This window comes from Furipterus horrens, unplaced genomic scaffold, assembly GCF_987537825.1.
Source record: "Furipterus horrens unplaced genomic scaffold, mFurHor1.1.pri manual_scaffold_3, whole genome shotgun sequence".
NCBI classification, from domain to species: domain Eukaryota; kingdom Metazoa; phylum Chordata; class Mammalia; order Chiroptera; family Furipteridae; genus Furipterus; species Furipterus horrens.
Genome location: NW_028327173.1, coordinates 31,175,325 through 31,199,737, shown reverse-complemented (window position 1 = coordinate 31,199,737; position 24,413 = coordinate 31,175,325). Strand labels below are relative to the sequence as shown.

General features: G+C 39.4%; 1 protein-coding gene and 1 pseudogene across 6 annotated transcripts in view; both read right to left on the bottom strand.

Annotated features, from left to right (window-relative positions):
- The window catches only part of MAST2 (microtubule associated serine/threonine kinase 2), a 156,111-nt gene that overhangs the window by 53,133 nt on the left and 78,565 nt on the right, over positions 1 to 24,413 (bottom strand). For 2 of the 6 annotated variants that reach the window (XM_090269368.1, XM_090269369.1), the window contains exon 5: positions 11,801 to 11,995. The exons of 2 other annotated variants lie outside the window; for them this stretch is intronic. In XM_090269368.1, the coding sequence (XP_090125494.1) occupies positions 11,801 to 11,995 (195 nt within the window). Of the gene's footprint in view, positions 1 to 11,800; positions 11,996 to 15,095; positions 15,359 to 24,413 lie in introns of those variants that run through there. 2 more of the 6 variants (XM_090269373.1, XM_090269374.1) reach the window with 2 other exon arrangements.
- LOC150014822 (ras GTPase-activating protein-binding protein 1 pseudogene) lies at positions 15,717 to 23,169 on the bottom strand (annotated as a pseudogene).

Genomic DNA, 24,413 nt, shown 5'->3' with positions numbered 1-24,413 from the left:
CCCCAAATCGAACCAGAATCAGATCAAGATCCCCGTTTACAGAAAATATAGAAGTCATAAGGATCTTTTAAATGACCCCTTATTACAGTCAGTGTTTACCTAGATATTGAGAAATGAGAGCAGAAGAGATTAGACATCGAGATTAATAAACTGGGAAGCAGTAGCCTGTTTGCTTGCCTAGCCAGGAAGCTATAGCTTCACACCCCAAGGGATTACAGCTTTGTTCTGCCAAGGGAATTAACACTCCTCCCTTCCCCGCTCTATAACAGACTGTTGGGGGGCACTGGGGGAGGTGCTAGACTAAAGAAGCCTGTCAGTCTAGCCTGGGAAAAGAAGGGATTGGTTGGGAGGTGAGCCCAACCAAAGCCTGTGGCAGCCTGGGAAACTGACTGGTTCTTTTGAAAGGGCACCTGGTCTGTCCCAAACCCAAGATGACATAATCCCAGCAGAACAAAGAAGTTCTCTCACTCTCTCTTGCCCACCTGGTGATGCATTTGCCCCATTCGTTCATGTGCTCCCTTTCCAGGAGAATGTGACCATGTGGCCCTAGCAGCCGCACGGCCCGTGGTCATGTGAGCTCCACACGCAGGTTCCAGGAGGGAGCCTGAAATGGACTATAGCTAGAAACACACGCTAAACTAGCTGGATGCTGGACTGGACTGGACTTTAATATGAAGCAGAAACTCTGGACACTGGCTTTTGGCTTGGCTTGGCTTTGCTGAAGACACGATTGGACTTTTTCCATGGCAAGACAGACGGAGATGGAACACTGGAAACGGAGTGGGCAGCTTCTCTCTCCACATGAACGAACCATGCCACACCACAATCTCCCATGTGTGGGTCCTTGGGATGCTTTCCTTGTGATCATGTGGAAGAGCCCAATTCCCACTTAAACATGGACAGTAACACTCTCAAGGATGAAATCAGCAAAACCCAGATTGTAGGAAAGTCTACAAGGACAAACAAATCACTCTTCCACAAATAAAATGCAAGAAGGAAATAAAGAGGGTGAGAATACCTAGATTACAAGAAACTTAAAAGTATGGTGACTAGACATTCCAATTTGTCCACGACAATCAGATATATGCTTGTTATTCCAGCATCACTGTCAACACGATCCCCTTAAATTATCAAGTTTCTTCATTTAGATAATAAATAATACTGTCACCCTCTTAATAGACATATTAACCAAATATACTGTGTTGGCATAGTTTGAATATTGAATCAAAAAATTCAAATATAAAAAACATTTGAGCACCAACTGGATTTTTGAGGACATTGGTAAATTATTATTTTTAGGTGTGATAATGATAATGTGCCTATGTTTTAAGAGGTCCTTACCTTTAGAGATGCAAACTGAAATATTTACAAAAGAAATCGTCTAGGATTTGCTTTAAAATAATGAGGGCAGGAGGTAACAGATGTGAATCTATTTCAGGGTGCTTCTCATTTTAGTCCATGTCCTAGAGCACTGCAACAGGCCAGTGTTCAGCAGCAACAAATAGTGAACTGTGTGAGAGGACAGAAGGGCACGCAGCTGCCACTGCCAATCTAATGGGCAATTACAAAGCTTCCGCGGGCAGGACATAATGATAAATGAGACGTACAGCTATCCATGGGAAAATAAGACTATGAGAAAACTATGGAAGCAAAAGGAAAATTAATGAAAGTAAAATGAAATGTGAGAATCAGCAATATGTGAACTTTTCAACAAAGGCTTTAGAAAATTACTATTATAGCAGCCTGCATAGTACTCTGAACAATTTTAGATGTATGAGACTCACTTAATCCTTATAGCAAGCTTGAATTACTAACCCATTTTAATGGTGTACAATAGAAAACTGAGGCAGAAAGGAGTGAAGTAATTTGCCTACAACAGGGCCAGGATAAGAACAAGTTCCAAGATGTTCCTCTTAGAATTACTTTGAAAAGCGTTTGTTTCACCACAATGAGGCATCACCTCACAACTGTGAGAACAGCCATCACCAATAAATCCACAAATGACAAGTGTTGGCGAGGATGTGGAGAAAAGGGAACCCTTGTGCACTGTTAGTGGGAATGCAGATTGGTGCAGCCACTATGGAAAAACAGTATGGAGGTTCTTCAAAAAATTAAAAATGGAACTGCCTTATAACTCAGCAAATCCACTTCTGGGTATACAGTATATCCAAAAAAAAGCAAAGCACTAATTCAAAAGAATATATGCAACCCTATGTTCATCATAGCATTATTTACAATAGCCAAGCTATAGAAGTAACCCAAGTGCCCATCAATAAACGAGTGAATAAAAAAAGCTGTGATACATATACACAATGGAATATTACATAGCCATAAAAAATAAAATCTTACCATTTGTGACAGAATGGATGAACCTAGAGGGTATTGTGCTCAGTGAAATAAATCATTCAGAAAAGACAAACACCACATGATTTCACTGATATGTGGAATCTAAAGAACAAAATAAACGAACAAACAAAAATGAGATAGACTCACAGACAAAGAGAACTGGCCAGAGGGGAACGTGGTTGGAGGACTGGGATTTCGAAAGATGGGAGGGAGATTTGGGTCATGGGTGAAAAGGTGAAGGGATTAAGAAGTACAAGTTGGTAATTACAGAATAGTCACAGGGATGTGAAGTACAGCATGGGGAATATAGCCAATAATACTGTAAAAACTATGTAAGGTGTCAGGTGGCTATTAGATTTATCAGGGTGATCACTGAGTAAGTTGTATAATGTCCAATCACTGGGTTATACACCTGAAACTAATATAATATTGTATGTCAACTATAACTGAAAAATAAAAACTATTTTTAAAAAGCAGCTGTTTAAAAAAAGAAAGACAAAAAAAGCAGGTGCTGGTAAAATGAAAATAGTGTTTTCTCTTTGGCAAGAAACAATCTTGACACTACCAAAAAGGGGTTTCAAAGGCTGCCTAGTTTTGGAGAAGGCCCACAGGAACACCTGTCCTTTGTCATAAAAGTCTACATACAGAAAGCCTCTCACACATGTGACACAGGAGAGACAAGAGGCTGAATTAGTACTGGCTGCAAACTTCAGCAGTGAACTTCTTACTGCCAAAGATATCCAAGCAAAGACTGAATAGCTTTTTGCTAGACATTGTATGAAAGGAATTCCTAATCAGTAGGGAGTTGGCTAGAACTAGAACCCTTCCAACACAGACATAACTCTAAAAACGATTTTGTGCAGCAAATCATCCCACTTTAGGTCTGATGAAGTCTGGCAATTCAAAACTGATTCAAAACCGAAGCCATTCGATGATCCAGAAAGCTGCCAATACCAAACTTCTATTCCTAAGAGGCCTAAAGTTAGGCCAGTGAATAGCCACAGCATAACTGCCTCCTCTCTCTTCAGGGACACCAGTTACACCACAAACCATATCTAGCACTCCTTCAAAGCGGGTTATGCCAACAATGCAATATTCATGTCTGTGTGCCAATCAATAGGCCTGAATCATATTCTTAGAAGATGTACAAGTTAACTAATGCTTAGAGGTTAATTAATGCAACCCAAATCACAATCATATTTACTATACCTCTTAAGGTTGATCATACATGTGAGATAACAGGAGTATATATATTCACACACACGCGCACACACCTCAGGTCCTGACCCAGGGATCCTAAAACCCCTGTAAATTCCATAGTGATAAGAACATTAGGAGCATGGACCTGGAGATTATTATGCTAAGCGAAATAAGCCATTCAGTGAAAGACAAATACCATATGCTCTCACTTATATGTGGAATATAATGAACAAAACAGAAACAGAGGCATGGTTACATGGAACAGACTGACAGCTGCTGGAGGGGAGGGGATAGGAAAACTGGATGAAAAAAGGTGAAAGGATTAACCAAAGAACATATATGCATAACCCATGGACACAAACAACAATGTGGTGTTGGCCAGAGGGACGGTGCGGGGGGAGGCAAGGGCTGGATGGAGGTGAGCAAAGGGGGAAAAATGGGGACATCTGTAATACAGTACTCCCTCAATTATTGCGGGTATTATGTTCTAGACCCCCCTGCGATAGGTGAAAATCCGCAAAGTAGGAACCTTACATTTATTTTAGTATTTATATATATTTTAAGGTTTTATAAACCGTTCCCACACAATTATAAACCGTTCCCAGTCCCTTATTAACCTTTTCTACACTTTTATAAACACTACTTATGTTCTTAAACATATTCTACACTCTTAAACCTACGTAACTTTGACAACATACGTATACAGTACCACAAAATCCCGCGATATAGCAAAATATCGACAATAAATAATTAAATATAATATTTTTTTAAGTCCTGCAATACAGTGAGCCTACTATGAGTGAGTCACAATATATTGAGGGACTACTGTAGGGTAAACCATAAAAATAAAGTTAAAAAAAAATTCTTACGTAGCTTAAAAAGCCTAACATTTTCTGGCTCCTGTTTATCTCTTAATATTCTCTTTCACTAAGTCACTCTGCTTTAGCCACACTGACCTCCTTTCTGCTTCTTGAGCACATCGAGAATGTTCCCATATCAGGAACTCTGCTCTTGCTTTTCCTTCTGCCTTAGATGCTTTACTTAAAAAAGCAAACAAAAAATAAAAATAAAAAACCTTTACTCACTCATTCACCTCATACACGATCTATTAAAGGACGACTCCCCAAATTTAGTTTTTTAATTCCATTTACTCTTATACAGCATAATATCTACTTTACTGCTTTCATTCCCATAGTTATCGCCACATAAAAATCACCATTTAATTATTTTATTATTTGTTTATCTCTCTCTACTAAGATGCAGAGCTACATGATAAGAGGTAGTTTGTCTATTAGTGCACTTCCCTTAATAGTATCACCTAAAATAAAAATTTGATAGATTTGGACATGTAATAAGTATTTGTTGAATAAAGTAAATTAATAAACCTAGGGAAAACAAAAAACAAAAAACGAGGAGCATCCTTTGTTCTGCTACAGTGACTTAGAATGGGCTATTAAATGGCTGTTCGATGGGCAGTTGGTCACCAGAAAGACCAAGCCATGATTACAAGCTTCAAATTTCAGCATTCCCTTCCCATCCTCTCCAGAGAGGGGAGAGGGGCTAGAAACAGAGTTAAGTAGTCATGCCTACATGAAGAAGCCTCCCTAAAATCCCAAGAGTATGGGGTTGGTGAACACATCCATAACAAGAGGAGGATGCACCCCTACTCCATGGGACAGAAACACCTGCACTCAGGACCCTCCCAGATCTCACCCTACACACCTCTTCATCTGGCTGTTATCTGTATCCTTTACTGTATCTGTTAAGAAAATGGTAAACATAAGTGTTTCCCTGAGTTCTGTGAGCTGTTCTAGCAAATTAATCGAAATTGAGGAGAGGTTTGTGGGAATCTCCAATTTGTAGCCAAACTTGACAGAAACTGTGGGTAACCTGGGGACACAGTACTTGTGATTGGCACCTGAAGTATAGTGGCAGGAGTTCTATGGGACTCGGCCCTTAGCCTGTGGGATCCGGTGCTATCTCCAGGTGGACAGTGTTAGAATCAAGCTAAACTGCAGCCAGCTGGTGTCGCAGAGAATTGCTTGGTGTGGGGTAAAACCTCCACACATTTGGTGATGAGAAGTGTCAGAAGTAAAAGATCCTGTGTGACTAATAAGTAAAGGAGATACACTGTAGGGAAGAACTGGGTTTTCCCCTATACAGGAGGAGGAAAACTGAGTTTTTCTAATATAATACTTATCCAAGACACTAATGAACTATAATCAAGGCCTGTCTATAGAACAGACCCATCGCTTATCACCAAAGAACAGAAATGTACTGAAGACTTAGAGTGGGCATCATTTAAAACTGTCTTGACTGTCCTGTAAATTATTATAGGCAACAATCTGTAAGGTCCTAAGTACATCACTAAGATGCAATCAATAAAGAGGTTTAACATTCTGAGCAGGGTGAGTTCTGATTACCATGCAAAAGGACATTTTTTTTTAGCACTTTCAGGCACTGTAACCAAAAGCCTCAATAGCTGTATTAGTGTCCTAGGGCTTCCATAACAAAGTATCACAGGCATTTATTTCCTCACAGCTTTGCAGGCTAGAAGGTGTCTACAGGGTTCATTTCTTCTGAGGCCTCACTCCCTAGCTTCTCAATGGCTGTCTTCTCTCCCTGTGTCTGTGTTCTGATCTCCTCCTCCTATAAGGACACCAGTCATATTGAATTAGGGTTCACCCCAATGACCTGCTTTAACCTTAGTTACCTCTGTAAAGACCTTTTGTTCAAAATACAGTCACATTCTAGATACTGAGGGTTAGAACTACAACATATGAATTTTAGGGAGACACAATTCAGTCGGTAACAATAGTTATACTCCATGGGGATAAAAGACACCCAAATACGACCACGGCAAGGTGGCAGTGTGTAGATCCTGGTTCCCTCTCCTGAATCGTCTATTTTCAAATAGAGGTCAAATTCACTACTGCCAGTAGCTCTCAATTTTTTAGTTCTTCACTATTCACATTATTTTCTGAAATTATTTTTCTCTTCTTGTCACTTACATTTGCTCAACTGATTAATAACAGCAATATTAAATAGGCATATGTCCATGGTAGGGATTTTGTGGAATTCAGGTTCATCATATTGTTCACTAAGCACTAATTCTGTCCTAGGCTCTGAATGTGAATACTAAACAAAACTAAGTTAGTGGAGGACAGCAATGAGCTAGAGTAAGATAAAATGAAATGTCATAAGCCTAAAAGGAGAAAAATTTTAAAAGAAGATTATAAAGGTAATGGCCTAGAAGTGACAACGGACTGTGAAATACCAATTCTTAACCCCAATATAGGGGGATTAATTAAAGAATGTTATGAATATGTCACCTCTGGAAGAGAAAAGATTTGGGGCTGCAAAATTATTTAGGCTCAGAAAATACATTATATACATAAAGGAGTATATTAGACGTAGAAGCAGAACAGTATAGTTGTTGAGAATATGATCTCTGGAGCCCAGAGAAGGAAAACTCTGACTCCAAAAAACCTCCGCTGCCTTGCGGCATACCTCTTCAGGGGAAAGGCTAAGGGAGTAAACCCCGACAGAAAATCCGGAGCCGGAGTCCCTAAGGCGGTTTGACGTTGTAGTCAACACCGGCAACTCCTGCGGCGCACCTGAAGCCAAGCTGTATTGACTCCGTCTTTCCCTTGGACCCTTCAGCTGCGAAGAGAGGGGGGGTCTGCTGCATGGGCAACAGCAGACCCTCCATATCACTCTGCCCAGGCTCTGTAGCTTCAGCTTCACTGGAGAGGACACTCCAGCGTCATCGCAGGATGTCGATTCAACACGGGAGGAGACAGATACCGTGTCACTCCGAGTCGGACTGCACAGCCATTCTCGGCGGTGCAGATAGACTCTTAAGAAGCTACACCATCGTCTCTCGAGACGGACGGCTGCCGACGACGACGACGATCTCTGGAGCCAGACTGCCTGGGTTTTAACCCCAGTTTTGCCACTTACCTACTGTGTTATCTTGAGTAATTTACTTAATCTCTCCTCATCTACAAAATGAGTATTCCAATAATATCTACTTCACAGAACTGATGTGAGGATTAAATGATCTACAAACTTTTTTTAAAGGAATGGATTTTAAAAGATTTTATTTATTTTATTTTTGGAGAGAGAGGAAAGGAGGAAGAAAGAAAAGGAGAGAAACATCAATGTGTGGTTGCCGCTTGCACGCCCCCTACGGGGGACCTGGCCTGCAACCCAGGCATGTGCCCTGACTAGGAATTGAACAGGCAACCCTTTGGTTCACAGACCAGCACTCAATCCACTGAATAACCCAGCCAGGGCTGACCTAAACATTTTTAAATGCTTAGAATGGTAGCCGGGAGCTATTAAGTCATCACAGTTTGTTCACTTATTAAATAAATATACAATAGCACATGTTTCATCAGAAACATTACAGTAGAGGGGTTAAAACCACAGACTTTAGAGTAAGATTCTGTGGGTTGAATGCCAGTTTCTACAGTTTATTTAAATAACTTCCTTAAGCTCTTTGTACCACAGTGCCTTCATTAATAAAATAGACTTACTTGGATTATCCACTTAATCACTAAAATGGACTTGTATCACCTTATCAGGGTATTTTAAGGATTAATTTAAACACATATAAACCACTTAGAAAACTGTTTAAAGATTTTACTTATTTATTTTCACAGAGAGGAGAAGGGAGGGAGAAAGAAAGGGAGCGAAACATTGATGTGTGAGAGGAACATCAATCAGTTGCCTCTCTCACACCCCCAGCTGGGGACCTGGCCCACAACCTAGGCATGCACCTTGACAGGGAATCAAACCTGTGACCTTCTGGTTCGCAGACCAGCACTCAATACACTGAGTCACACCAGCAGGGCTAAAAAATGTTTAGTACACAATAAATGCTAATAAAATATTACCTATTCTTATTCTTTTGTTGTTTCATTTCTTGACTTTTCTTTTTTTTTAGATATTTATTTTTAGAAAGAGGGGAAGGGAGGGAGAATGAGGGAGAGAAGCATCAATGTGTAGTTGTCTTTCGCATGCCCCCAATTGGGGACCTGGCCTACAACCCAGGCATGTGCCCTGATTGGGAATTGAACCGGTGAACCTCTGGTTCACAGGCCAGTGCTCAATCCACTGAGCCACACCAGCCAGCGCTTGACTTTTCTTGACTAAGTAAGGCGAAACAAAGGGTCTGTCCCACTTCTACCAGGCTTATCTAACATGTGAATCAGTCAAGCAATAATCTCATGAAGCAATCTTCACACCTGATGATAGAAGCATGATTTCAAAATATTCAGTAGACTGGATTTCTACCACCTGCCACCATAAACAGAGACCAGGTTTGCTGCTGTGCCTTAAAAACTACAAAAACAGAAACATGTGGTCCTGGCCAGGTTGTTCACTTCATTGGAGTGTCATCCCATACACTATAGGTCATAAGTTTGATTCCTGGTCAGGGCACATACCTAGGTTTCAGGTTTGGTTCCCAGTTGGGGCATGTACAGGAGACAACCAATTCATGTTTTTCTCTTCTCTCTTTTTCTCTCTCCCCCACCCCCCACTCTTTCTCGCCCCCCTCTTGCCCTCCCTTCCTCAATCTCTCCCTCCCTCCCACTCTCTCTAAATAATAAAACAAACAAACAAACAAACCAGGAACATGTGAAACAACAGTTTTTAGACATTGCACAGGTTAACATAGAAAGTAAGCCTTAAAACTGACCCTAAGTTAAGTCCTAAGATTGCCCAAGCTTACTACTGAACAATATTTCTAGGAAGCAACAATATTTCTAGAAAGAGAATACCTGAAAAAAGCCCAGCAGTCTCCATGAATTGAGGAGACAGAATTAAGAATCTGGGGAGGCTAAGCTGGCTAGACTTTGGAAGACAGAGTCCCAGGGAGGAGAGAACTACACAGAGAGAGCTCAGCAAGGGGTTCCTCATGTTTTCAGTTGAGTATCAATCAGTACATGGGAGTAAGGAAACTATCCAAAAAATTTTTCAGGTGGTACACTCCCCAGAGCTCACATAGGGCCAGGAACAGATCATATTCCCACCAGCCTGAGTGGAAAAAAACATAACGCAAGGGCATCAAGTAGAGTACTCAGAAATACTGCCTTAGTATCCAGCAAAAATTAGCCCCAGATGCTGCTTGGGGCCCATTAACAAAGTCTAAAAGTAACCCCCAAAAGGATCAAACTATTTCCAAATAATTTAATTGTATCCAGAACAAAATTCAAGAAGCTTTAAAAAATACAAAAATATCCAGCAAAGAAGGTAAGATCATCTTGCCATATCATTAAACTGGTACTTTGCATGGGACGGATACAAAAGAATAGAATAAAACACCATTATAGTAATCAGGCACGTAAACAAGTCTAGGGAAAAAAACAAAACATGAAATTTAACAAGTTTCCAAGCCAAAGCCCCAAGACATAGCTTAGGAAAGATCACCAGTTCAAGAGAGTACTTGAAGCTATGTGTCAAGACAGGGCTCACCTTAGGCTGTGGGAGCTACTCAATTTACAATCTTTCTCAGCATCGTACCAAGGTCTAGTAAATCCAGAAGAGGTGCCTTTAGGGAGAAGTCAGCCTCTAATGTTGTCCTATGTCAGTCTAACGCTGCCCTAAATTGTGGAATTTGAGCTCCTATATCAAGAAATCTCCTTTAAGTCTGTATAAGTTGTGTTTCCACTTAAACTTTTAGTTTTCCAGGTTACTTTTTTTTCCTAACAAAATGTTTAACTGATACCTATTGATTGATCATACCTTCCTTCTTGAAAATATTTTCCAATTGTCTTCCAACATACCTCTCAGTTTGTTCTTCTCCTTTCTGAAGAGCTACTACTTTTCAGTCTATTCTTTGCTAGTTCCTCATCTCTCCAACCTTTTAAGTCAGATTGTAACATGGTTCAAAGCTTTGATATTTCTTCATTCTGTACCAAATCACTCACTGGAGGATTTCATAAATCTAATGATTTGTTTCACTTATACTATGATAATCCCTAATCACATACCTTTATCCCAGAGCTCACACATCTCTAACTGAACGTCTAATTAGCTATCGCTTATAATTTCCAAGTCACAGGTCATGGTAATTTCAACTTTCTAATTGTTCAGCACAGAATCTTTCGTCCTCATCTTTTTCTCAAACTCTACATCTAATCCATCAACAAATCCTACCAATTCTACCTTCAAAATATATACCCAAATCTAACCACTTCTTACCACTTGAACCACCATGGGTTCAAACAACCATTGTCTCTTACCTAGATTATCCCAGTAGCCTTCTACTTTTAGCTAGTGATCCTTTGATCTCAGTCAATCATGGCCTCTGTTTTAAATCTTTCAATGGCTTCTCATCTCACTCAACATAAAAACAAAAATCCTTATAATGGCTTTTAAGTTCTACTTCATCTGGCTCCCCACTACAACTCAGACCTCGTTTACCACCTCTCATCTCATAACTTATTCCACATCAGCACTAAACTCTGCTGCACAAAGAACAAAGAACACATGAGCAAGCCCTTAGATCAGGCCTTTGGTACTTCCTGTTGTCTCTGTCTGAACCACTCTTCTTTCAGATACTTATATTCTGGCTCCAGTACATCCTTCAGGTCTTTAATCATATGTCAACTTACCACTGAGGACCTCCTTGACCATCTTCTATAAAATGACAACCCATCTCCTTTTATCCTACCATATTTTCTCAGTATCACTTATGTCCATCTGTTATATACCTACTCATTAACTTGTCTCCTTCCATCTGAATCTAAGTTCCCTGAGGACAGGAACTTCATCTTCCTGTGGTCACTGTTTTGTACTCCTTGCCTAAAACAGTGCCCAACACATATATACTCAAATAATGTTTAATATATAAAAAGAGAAGAAGGAAGGAATGGGAAGAGGGTAGTTTTCAGCAGTCTGAACAAATCATTTAAACTGTTTTGGAATCAGATTTTCCTGTTGTGTAAAATGTGCTGTTTGAACCATTTAACCTTTAGAGAGCTCTAGCACTGTTCCGCTATGCTTCTCCTATGGGGTGATCATAGTCAGGATGGACACACAACTATCTAACTACTAACTGATATCCTACTTTCTCCTGAAATTTTGAGCAGAGATCTGTGACATGCCTTTTACTCTTCTCTGTGACAGGGTCATGACTTTTATTCAGTTTCTCCCCATTATTAAGGAGAAAAGTTGGGGTTTTACCTATTAGGCCAGAAGCAATCCCTCAGGCCCATATTTCACACCACAGCAGGTCTCTTACCTCCACTGCAGTGGGCGGCTGGAACAGGGGCTGCCAGGGCTGCTATGGGCTTGTGGGTTCAGGAAAAAAGCAAGAGGAGCAGCAGCCAGAGCACAATCAGCACTATATGGGACTTTAATGAGGGACAGGGCTGGAGCCGATGTGGGTGAAAACATGTGCTGGTTTACTTCAGATCCTCGGCAAAGAGTAGAGATTCTAACAAGGCACCATAGTCAAAACACAACAAAAAAACAAACAAACAAACAAAGAACAACATCAGTGATCATTTTTAACCAAAAAGAAGCATCTTCAAAGTGAATTAAGAAAAGTAAGTGGTCAAAAATCATTCTCAAGTATCATATCTCAGTACCAATGTCAGCATAGAATGACCATTGAGACTAAAACTTAATCGACAGAATTTAAACCAAAAATTTAAGCTTCAGGTATTCAAAGTATTTAGTATTGACCACTGCAAAAATATTGCAAATTTACTACAATTCATAAATTAGCAAACAATAGGTAATATTTTGTGTGCAATGACTAAAACTTACCAGAAAATTTTTATTTCCATAAAAGTAAAACATTCTAAATAATAGCTTATAAATGGTTAGATTATACCTACAATGACACCGACTTATTTAGCTAACTTTTGCCTAATGAGTATATTAACTAACATCACAACTCTGTATAATAAAATTTGCTTCTATTAAACTTTAGTTTTCCAGGTTACTTTTTTCCCCTAAAAACAATCTAACTCTCTTGATGTGTTAAGTCCTAATGAAGGCCATTAAGTAAATAAGATCATTAAAGTGAAAACAGACAGATGGTAAATATAGATTTCTACTCTGATCACCGGTAGATATGCCACAGATAGTGACAAATTATTAACAGATTCACAGCAGTTAATTTGCTATAGTAGCACCATGGCTTTCTTATAAATACTCTATTAATAAACTACATTTTATTCCCAAGATTAGGAAAAAAAAAAACAACTTAAGTATCACATAAGCATCTGAACTGTTTTAAAATGTTAAGTTTCCTGTATTTGTTATTGCTGACTGTTTGGATATGGATATGTGACATTCTACTTGTGTTTAATTACATATATTCAAAGGAAATCTTTATCTTCCTATATACTACCCTTCTAGCTGTCTTCAGCCTATTTCTCAGATGAGTACACAGTGTGAGAAGAGAACAGAATGGAAAAGCAGAGGGCAGACAAGTATTTTAAATTATAGACGTGCCAAAATTTCCTTATACTCAACATATTTTTTAAAGTTATAAGTAAAATATTAATTTCTGACTTCAAGAGATTTTACCTTTTTAAAGAATTATTTCAAAAATAAGCTCCTTAATATATATAAACTAGGGCTAATGACAATATATTATAAGACTTCTTATTAAACTGAATAGTTATGCTTATTCAAAATTTTGGAGACTCAAATCTTATCACATAAAATGAGGCTTTAGTCATTTTAGCAAAGATACAATTAGGATTATTAAAAAATCTACCAAACCAATTCTCTTTCTCCTTTTGCTCCTAATTACCACTTTGCAAACTGGTTATACACTGGGACTAGAGTCTAAAAAGGATTGTTTGAAAGAAAAAGTTAAAAGTGATTTATAAACTATTTACTAGTTTCTCAAGGAGAATTTTCCTAACCTCAATTCAGAGTCACTAAAACAGATACAATGATTACTAATACCAGGGCACCAATATTTGAAGAGCATGGTTTTTGACAACTTATGTTTTTACACTACGAACTCAATTTTTAAAATTTCAATTTTGTTAACAAGTCGCCTTTATTTTTCTTTTAAAGATTTTATTTATTTTTAGAGAGATGGGAAAAGAGGGAGAAAGAGAGGGAGAGAAACATCAATGTGTGGTTGACTCTCATGCACCCCCAACTGGGGACCTAGCCAGAAACCCAGGCATGTGCCGTGACTGGGAATTGAACTGGCAAACCTTTGGTTCACAGGCCGGCGCTCAATTCACTGAACCACACCAGCCAGGGTTCACCTTTACTTTAAAGGACATTTTAGTTGACAAAGCTTCTCTTTTAGAGTCTTTAACTTGTTAGTCTTAATATAAGAATAAACCATTTCTTTAAAAGTACAGCTGACCTTTAAACAATGTGGGATTAGGGGCACCAACCCCTCGTGCAAGTCAAAAATCCACGTATAATGTTGATTCTCCAAAAAGTTAAATACTAATAACTTACTGTTGACTAGAAGAAGTCTTACAAATGATATAAATAGTCGAATAGCACATATTTTTATATGTATTATATACTGCATGCTGACAATAAAGTAAGCTAGAGAAAATAAAGTGTTATTAAGAAAATCATAAGAGAGTATATGTTTACAATATTTATTGAAAAAAATCCATATATAGGTGGACCATGCAGTTCAAACCCTTGTTGGTCAAGAGTCAACTGTATGTCAATCCTTACAATTTTATACTTCAAGTCTGATTCTCCAAAGTCTGGCAGAATCATTAATTCAGTTAATGAACATCCACTAACATGGAAGGAAGCCCACTGAAGAAGTCTATTTGATATGCCAGCTGTCTCTGGGTAAGCGTTAACATTCAGGGGAAGATAAATACACTCCCTCTGCCCTGTGAGTTACGCAAAGGCAGTTCAAGACGGATCACTGAGATGGACTGTATTCTAGGACACTTCCGTCCCCAGTTCCCCAATTTCCTGATCAGGGTCACTCAGCACTTCCTTATTAAATAAGCCTGAACAGCTCTTGGAAAAGCTTCACTAACATGGAAGGCTTCTTTCATTCCCCAGACTTGAAATCCTCACCTAAATACGTTTCTATATTGGCCAACATAGAATAAAATTTGGTTCACACCCTGAAGGACCAGGCTTGGATCTACACAGGCAGATCTGAGGTACTGAGCTAATGGGCAGGGGCAGAAATACAATACGGTCTCTAGTCAAAAAAGGAGATGCTTTCACCTCCATTTGTCTTTTACGTTCATGGGGCTTTATTGCAGCTCTGACAGTAACTTTAAACATCTGCCTTCAAGGCAAGAAAAAAAAAAATTAATCTTCATTGTTCACCCAGTTCCCCAAGGACTTAAGAACCCCTAAAATGACATCTATCTCAATTTTCAGAATAAGAAACCCCCATGCCCCAACCAAGGGCCACTGTCTTGACCTTGAATTTATGAAGCCAGCTCAGCCCTCTTCCTGACAGACATCTCCAGAGCAGTCTTTACCCAAGTAAATAAAGGTCTGTTAGTTGGCATTAGTTCTTTTCCTGACAACTACCAGTTTCCACTCAGAGACCCCGGCCTCCTTACTGAATCCGCAGGCATGGTGCTCCCAGTCTCTCTCTCCTCCGTTTCATCATTTTCCTGGCTACTCAAGCTTTTGCCCTCTCACACTGGAGTCTTGGCAGGAAGTTCTCTCACACAAGGAGTATGCAGTCTATAAGCCAAAGGAAACTTACAAAGGCTTCCCAAACTTAAGAGAAAAATTAAAGGACTTTTCAAAAACATAATATTCAGGACCCCTCCCCTCCAAAAGACCTAAGAGCCCAGAAAGCAGCGGTGATAGAGTGAAGAGTTCCAGATCCCAAATGAATCAGCTGTCCGTCCTCTGATCTGTCTGACATCATTCACACTCAGCCTGTAACAAATCAGAGCCCCAGAGAGTACCTTGTCCCTCCTTGGTAACAAGCACCAAACTCCCTCCCCCACAAATCAGTTGTGACTTCCAAGCCTGAGGCCTGGCAGCAGAGAACACACTGGCAGAAACTGTACATACCAAGTTGAAAACTCACCCTGTGACAGAAATACTATTAACTCAGGCATGGGCCAGGCCAGAACAGCTGTTGCACTGGGCAGGGGATTGGAAGAGCACACTAAGGATCTTAAATTGTTAGATTAATGACCTAAGGATATGTGGGCATTTCTGCAATGTTATTCGCTCTCAAACCCAGGTCTGTGGAAGATGACAGAGTCTTAAGATTAGGGCTTAAAGCATAATCATTATTCAAATTATGAATTTGATCAATTTAAGTAAACTCTGTACCCCTTCTTTAGACAAAGTTCAGAGCTATTTTTAATTAAATTTCTATTACTCTAATCATTTTTATCACCTTGTGGTGAGAAAAGCCATAGGAAGAGTTAAGAAAATAAGCCCAGAAGCTATTTGGTTTAATTTCACTCAGTAACTATTATGAAATAATCTATGTGGCAGATATTACAAAAGATACTGAACTTCTGGCCATGATGGAGGCATAGAACATGCTTCACCTCCACGCACAACTACAGCAAAAATTACAACTAAACTACGAAACAAACATCATCCACATTTGTTAGAAAATCAAACTGTATGGAAGTCTGACAACCAAGGATTTAAAGAAGCCACATTCATCCAGACGGGCCATACTCTACCTAATAGACAGAAACAAACATAGGGAAGCTGCCACATTAAAGAGACAAAGAAATATGGACCAGATGAAAGAGTAGAACAAAACTCCAGGAAAAGATCTAAATGAATTGGAGATAAGCAACCTATCAGATGTAGAGTTCAAAACACTGGTGATCAGGATGCTCAAAGAAATCACTGGGTACTGCAACAGCATAAAAAAAAAACGCAGGCAGAAATGAAGGTTGCACTAAGTGAAATAAGAAAAATCTACAAGGAACCAACAGTGGAGGCAATGAAGCTGAGATTCAATTCAACAATTTGGAACATAAGAAAAAAGCATTCAATCATAACAGCAAGAGGAAAAAAAAGAATAGACAGTTGTGAGTTTCTTGTAATTTTAATGTTCATAGTTTTGATCTTCTTTTTCTTAAATAAGTCCGTTTAACACTTCATGTAATAATGGCTTGGTGAGGATGAACTCCTTTAGCTTTACCTTGTCTGGGAAGCACTTTATCTGCCCTTCCATTCTAAATGATAGCTTTGCTGGATAGAGTAACCTAGGTTGTAGGTCCTTGCTTTTCACCACTTTGAATACTTCTTGCCAGTCCATTCTAGCCTGCAAAGTTTCTTTTGAGAACTCAGTTGACAGTCTTATGGGAACTCCTTTATAGATAACTCTCTTTTTTTCCCTTGCTGCTTTTAAGATTCTCTCTTTATCTTTAACCTCTGGCATTTTAATTATGATGTGTCTTGGTGTGGTTCTCTTTGGGTTCAACTTGTTTGGGACGCTCTCTGCTTCGTGGACTTGTATGTCTATTTCCTTTGCCTAATTAGGGAAGTTTTCTTTTATTATATTTTCAAATAAACTTTCCATTTCTTGCTCTTCCTCTTCTCCTTCTGGCATCCCTATAATTCAGATGTTGGCACATTTAAAGTTGTCACAGTGGTTCTTAGCCTCTCCTCGTTTTCTTGAATTCTTGCTTGTTCATTCTGTTCTTGTTGAATGTTTAACTCTTCCTTTTGTTCTAAATCATTGATTTGAATTTCGGCTTCTTTCCCTTCACTATTGGTTCCCTGTATGTATTTCTTTTATTTCATTTTGTGTAAACTCATGTCTTCCTTTATTTTTTTCCATACTCCATGAGTTCTCTGAGCATCCTTATCACCCGTGTTTTGAACTCTTCATTTGATAGGTTGGCTATCTCCATTTTGTTTAGTTCTTTTTCTAAGGTTTTGTTCTGTTGTTTCATCTGGGCCATATGTCTTTGCCTCCTCAATTTGGCAGCCTCCCTGTGTTTATTTCTGTGTATTAAGTAGAGCTGCTTTTACTCCTTGTCTTAGTAGTGAAGGTACCTGTAAATTGTGCGGGGCAGAGCCTTAGGTAATTGCCAGGATGGGGCCACATGCTTCACCACCTTGTGGCTCTGTTTGTGGTGGGGGGCTTGGAGAGGGGACAAAGCCACTGCCTGGCTTCTGGTGATTTTCCTGGCATGGGCCATTTCCAGTCACTTCACCCACTTCACCTAAGACCATGCGGGCCCTTTAAGCAGCGAGAAACCTGCAGTTTCTTCCACTACTCCTTGCGGGCCCTTTAACTGGCAAAAATTTAGCAGTCTCCTCTGCCACCCAACCCCCACTGGTTTTTACAGCCAGACATAATGGGGGTTTATCTTCCTGGCACTGGAACCCTGGGCTGTGTCGTCTGGCCTAGGGCTGGGATTGTTCACTCCCAGGGTATCCCTCCAATTTTTATCCACCATATGTGAATGTGGGACCATCTGTTCAGCTGCCACTGTTTGTCCAAGCCACACCGCATCTCCACCCTGTCTCCATGACTCAGCCCCTCCTACCCATCTGGATGAATATGGCTTCTTTAAATCCTTGGTTGTTGGATTTCCATATACAGTAGTCCCTCTCCATATCGCGGTTCACTTATTGCGGCCTCACTGTATCGCAGGACTTTTAAAAATATTATATTTAATTATTTATTGCGGATTTTTTGCTATATCACAGGATTTAGCAGTACTGTATACGTATGTTGTTAAAGTTACATAGGTTTAAGAGTGTAGAGCATTGGTTCTCAACCTGTAGGTCGCAACCCCTTTGGGGGTCGAATGACCCTTTCACAGGGGTCGCCTAAGACCATCGGAGAACACATATATAATTACATATTGTTTTTGTGATTAATCACTATGTTTTAATTATGTTCAATCTGTAACAATGAAAATATGTCCTGCATATCAGACATTTACATTACGATTCGTATCAGTAGCAAAATTACAGTTATGAAGTAGCAACTAAAATAATTTATGGTTGGGGGTCACCACAACACGAGGAACTGTATTAAAGGGTCGTGGCATTAGGAAGGTTGAGAACCACTGACGTAGAGTATGTTTAAGAACATAAGTAGTGTTTATAAAAGTGTGGAAAAGGTTAATAAGGGAGTGGGAAAGGTTAATAAGGAACTGGGAACAGTTTATAAGTGTGTGGGAAGGGTTTATAAAGCCTTAAAATATATATAAATACTAAAATAAATGTAAGGCTCCTACTTCGCGGATTTTCACCTATTGCGGGGGGGAGGGGCGGTCTAGAACGTAATACCCGCAATAAGTGAGGGAATACTGTAGCTCAAATTTCTGACGATTCTAGTTATTTGCTTTTGAAATCTGATTGTAATTCTTCCTGTGGTTGTGCAAGGAGGCTAAGCATGTCTATCTATGCCTCCATCCTGACCGTAAGTGTATTCTCATTATATATTTTTTAAATCCTGTCTTCAGCTAAGTTTGTAAATCAAAGTAATCTCTAGAATCAATACAATCTCTAGAATCAATGTTATATAACATATTTCAGTAGAAGACTGATAACAATAGCAAATGGATTTCTCTCTATCCTGCTCTGCAATAATAAGTTTGGAGAGGAGGGAGAGCAACGAGTTCCTTAAATAATGCTAAAACCAGAAAATATTTGTTTGATTTTTAGAGAACGGAGTCCTAGCTTATGACCTTCATCTGACTAAAGGAAGATATTACTCTTACTCCCCCCAGAGATGAACACATCCCCATACAGAGCACTTTCTTTAAACTTTCTGCCATTAAAATCCATTTGTGCCAATACTCCTGTGGCTTTGTCAACGCTAGGGAAGATTAACCTTTCCCTGGTGATAGCACTCAACAATTTACAATATGGAAGATAAAACATCCACCTTTTATTATTCATTAACACAACTATCTGTTGACTGTATTACTACCCATAGAAAGGCCTCTTCCATAGGCTTCTCACTTTAGAGGTGCTACAAGATAACACAAACACATACAAAAATTCATTAAAGAAATGGGGTGGCCTCTGTCACTTGAGATCTGGCATTCTGCATTGGCAAAGTAAAACCCTAAAAATCCAAACTTGTGACTTATACCATCCAGATCCCAGGAAAACACATCTTTCTTTACATGTCTTTTTTCTTTTTTAAAGCAACCATGTCAGGTTGCTGTTTATGAATTGTGAAAGTGTAAACTTTTGAGAAAACTCTGTCTGAAATTATAAAGTACTTGAGCAGCACAGAGTCTTAGAAGTAAGCAAAAAGACAAATTAACCTGTCAAATCCTTCCTCTCAAGTAACATGAAATAATGGATTTCTTGGATAATACAAGTATCGTTGCCAAGTACAACCAACCATCCATTTACATGACTTCTTTCTGTTTCAATTAATGGTTCTGAAGTTATTTATAATTTAGCTTAGTATTCAAAACAGATCACATGGCAGCTGAGGAGTATTTTGCAGAATTACAAAATGTACATTACTAATAAATGTATTGATGTGCTGGGTAAGACATAACCTACATAAGCCAAAGAGCAATTTTTTTATATTGATAGTTGAACAATTACTAAAATTATAATGATTTTATAAAGCATGTACTTAGATGTATCTAGATACCAGTTTTTAAATTTAGCTCACTTAAATTACTTTGTCTATTAAAAACTGTTTGAAAACAAAGTTTTCTATTTTTTATACTTTATATATATGTTTTTTCTTTTTTAAGTAAATTTTATTGATTATGCTAGTACAGCTGTCCCTATTTTTTCCCCTTTGCCCCCTCTGCCCAGTAGCCCCTTTTCCCCCAGCAATCTCCCCAGCCCCTTATTCATGTCCATGGGTCGTGTATATAAGTTATTTGGCTTCTGCATTTCCTATACTATTCTTAACATCCCCCTATTTCGTACCTACCAATTATGCTTCTTAATCCTTGTACATTTTCCCCATTCTTCTCTTTCCCCCTCCCCATTAACCCTCCATATGATCTCCGTATCGATGATTCTGTTCCTGTTCTAGTTGTTTGCTTAGTTTGTTTTTGTTTTTTAGATTCAGTTGCTGATAGTTGAGTTTGTTGTCATTTTAATGTTCATAGTTCTGATCTTCTTTTTCTGAAATAAGTCCTTTTAACATTTCATATAATAAGAGCTTGGTGAGGATGAACTCCTTTAGCTTTACCTTGTCTGGGACGTACTTCATCTGTCCTTCCATTCTAAATAATAGCTTTGCTGGATAGCGTAATCTTGGTTGTAGGTCCTTGCTTTTCATCACTTTGAATACTTCTTGCCAGCTCCTTCTTGCCTGCAAAGTTTCTTCTGAGAAATTAGTTGACAGTCTTATGGGAAACCCTTTGTAGGTAACTTTCTTCTTTTCTCTTGCTGCTTTTAAGATCCTTAAAATTCTCTCTTTATTTTTAAATTTGGCATTTTAATTATGATGTGTCTTGGTGTGGTCCTGTTTGGGTCCAACTTATTTGGGACTCTGTGCTTCCTGGACTCGTATGTCTATTTTCTTTGCCAAATTAGGGAAGTTTTCTTTCATTATTTTTTCAAGTAAGTTTTCAATTCCACGCTCTTCCTCTCCTCTTTCTGGCACCCCTATGATTCAGATGTTGGTACATTTAAAGTTGTCCTAGAGGTTCATAAGCCTCTCCTCATTTTATTGAATTCTTGTTCTTCATTCTGTTCTGGGTGAATGCTTATTTCTTCCTTATGTTCCAATTCATTGATTTGAGAGCTGGCCTGTGATTTCTAGTCAGAGAGAGCACATGTCTGGGTTGCAGGCCAGGTTCCCAGTTGGCGGTGTGCGAGAGGCAATCGATCAATGTAACTCTCACACATTGATGTTCCTCTCCTTCTCTCCCTCCGTTACCCTCTCTCTAAAAATAAGTAAAATCTTTTAAAACATAAGGTGGAGTTTTTCCTTTGGACACGTACATGGGAATCTACAAGAAAGGTAATATTATAGACATCAAGGGAATAGGCACTGTTCAAAAAGGAATGCCCCACAAATGTTACCATGGCAAAACTGGAAGAGTCTCAATGTCACCCAGCATGCAGTGGGCATTGTTATAAACAAACAAGGGCAATATCCCTTTTAGTTAAATACATACATATATATATATGTGTGTGTGTGTGTGTGTGTGTGTGTGTGTGTGTGTGTGTTGGTTTTTTTTTTTAAGAGATAGCAGAAGGGAGGGAGAGAGGGAGAGAAACATAAATGTGAGAGAAAAACACCGACTGGTTGCCTCTCGTATGTTCCTCAACCAGGGACTGAACCCACATCCTAGGTATGTGCCCTGACTGGGTATCGAACCAGCGACTTCTAGCTTTGCAGGACGACGCCCGACCAACTGAGCCTCATTGGTCAGTGCAAGGGCAAGATTCTTGTCAAGAGAATTAATGAACATATTGAGTATATTAAGCACTCTAAGAGACAAGATAGCTTCCTATAATGTGTGAAGGAAAATGATGAGAAAAAGAAGGAAGCCAAAGAGAAAGTTACTTGGGTTCAACTGAAGCATCAGCTTGCTCCACCCAGAGAAGCACACTTTGTGAGAACTAATGGAAAGGAGCCTGAGCTGCTGAAATCCATTTCCTCAGAAATCATGGCATGATAAGTGTAAATAAAAAAAAGACCTCTGTACTGGAATGAAGCAAAGAAAGAAGGGAAGGGATGGAAACGAAGGAAGGAAGGAAGGAAGGAAGGAAGGAAGGAAGGAAGGAAGGAAGGAAAGAAGGGAGGAAGGAAGGAAGGAATCTTTAAGCTCTGATTTGTCCACCACATAAGGCAGATTGCCAATGAAAAGTTGATGACTGTCAGGGTGTCTCACAGTTCTTCGGAGTTCATCATCACCTTGTTAACATTTTTCTCACTGGTTGATCTAGGTCCCCCTTGGGGAAGAATATTTATTTGTTGTTCTCAAACTCTTTGGTCCCTCTAAGGCTTCTGCAGTGAAATCTGAAATTCAGGCTTAGATTCCAGGTGAGGATGTGAAGCTGGTACTTTAACAACATGAGGTGGTATCCCAGTAACTGGAACAGTTACACTGGGTGGAAGATTCTTACTGGTCACAGATGTTCAGGGAAATGTCCTCAAGTCTTCCTGCACTGTCTGAGCTATATCTGAAGGTGCTAGAGAAAAACTTCTCTGAGCATCCTCAAAAGTAATTTCTTCCAATACGGGCTCAGACTTTTTATCATGGATTTCAGGTACAGGTTCTTACTCTGGTCTGATTCAGGATCAGGCTCTGGATTCAGCAACAGGTTCCTCTAAATGTTCTTCCAAGTAATTGATGACAGATCACAGAAAATTACAGAATCATTAGGTATTGCCTCAAGTGTCTGCTATCTTTCTTCAGGTTCCTCTACTTCTACCTCCGATTCCTGTGGAGGTTCTGTGACAAAGCTACCAACAACCTTATCTTGGTATCTGAAGACAACCTTGTGAACACAGAACTTATTTGCAACAGAGCCCTCAGGAGCAGCAGAAATGACTGCATGAATCTCCTCAAAGTCTGGTTGTTATGAGAGAGCAACCCCATCACCTGGACTATCACACCTTCAGAGTGGCATGAGCATCAACATGGTGAATCCTAGTGCAGCAACTACTGTGGAAATTTTGCACATGATTTTCCTATGGATTTCTTTCTCTCTGTAGATCACATCTGCTGGCTTTCCATTTAAATCCAATCATGAAACAAACAGTGGTATATTCACACAAGGAAGTACTAAGCATTAAAATGATGAGGAGTGCTAAAACATGAAGAAAGCCAAATATAAAAGAGTAGATATGTATGATTTTCACATATATGAAGTTTTACCACAGGTAAAGGTAATCTATAGGGCCATAAAGCAAGTCAATGGTTGCCTGAGGCCGAGAGGTGAAAAAAAAATTGACTGCAAAACTACACAAGAAATAACTTGGGCTAATAAAAATATTCTACATATTGATTGTGGTGATAATTGAGGATTCCAAAGAGCTGATTTCCACAGGTTATAACATCAATGATAATTTTACTACAAATGGAAACAAAATTTTTTTATTGGCTGAAACAACAGACATTTATTTCTCACAGTTCTGGAGACTGGAGAGTCTAATAAGATCACTGTATCAGCAAATTTAGTTCCTTATGAGGGTGCACTTCCTGGGTTTCAGATAGTCACTTTCTCACTATGCCTCATGACAGAGAGAAAGAGGGAGAGGGAGAGGGTAGGGAAGAGAGGGGGAGAGCAGGAGGGGAGAGAGAGACAGAGAGCGCATGCACAGGCTCATGCTCTGCTCTCTTCTTCATATAAGGATGTAATGTGACCATGGGTGCCCCATCATCATCACCTCCCAAAAGCCCCATCTGAACACTATCAGATTGTGGGGTAGTAAGACAGCATAAAGACCTGGACCTGGGATCCCAAGGACACCAGATAAGAAAAAACTGCAGAGCTTACATCACTCTGCCAACCCCTCACGAGGATCTCAAGGATACCAGATGGCCAGAAGAAACACCAAATAAGCCCACCACAGGAAGGTCACTATTCCTCCACTCTCTGCTCAGAAAATTGCAGAATTTTATTTCCCTTCTAATCTCTTGCTTCTCCAACCCCCAGGTGGAAAATTCCACTCTCTGCTCAAAGTTTGTATGAGCCCTCCCCTCCCTCACCAATAAAAGCCTCTCCTCCCTCAAGCCATTGAGAGAGCAGCCCAAAATCTTGTTTCTCTTGGGACTGTCTCCTTTGTGCTTGAGCATAAGCTTAATAAAATCCATCTGACAATTTCTCTAAGGTTTCCTCTTAATTTCTATCTTGGGGAAGCCAAGAACCATAATGCCAATAATAGTAGAGCTTTAACTCGTGAGCTTTGGGAGAACACAAATATTCAGTCTAAAACACTACTTGTAACAAATAATCCCAAAACAGTGCTTCAAAAACATTTATGAACT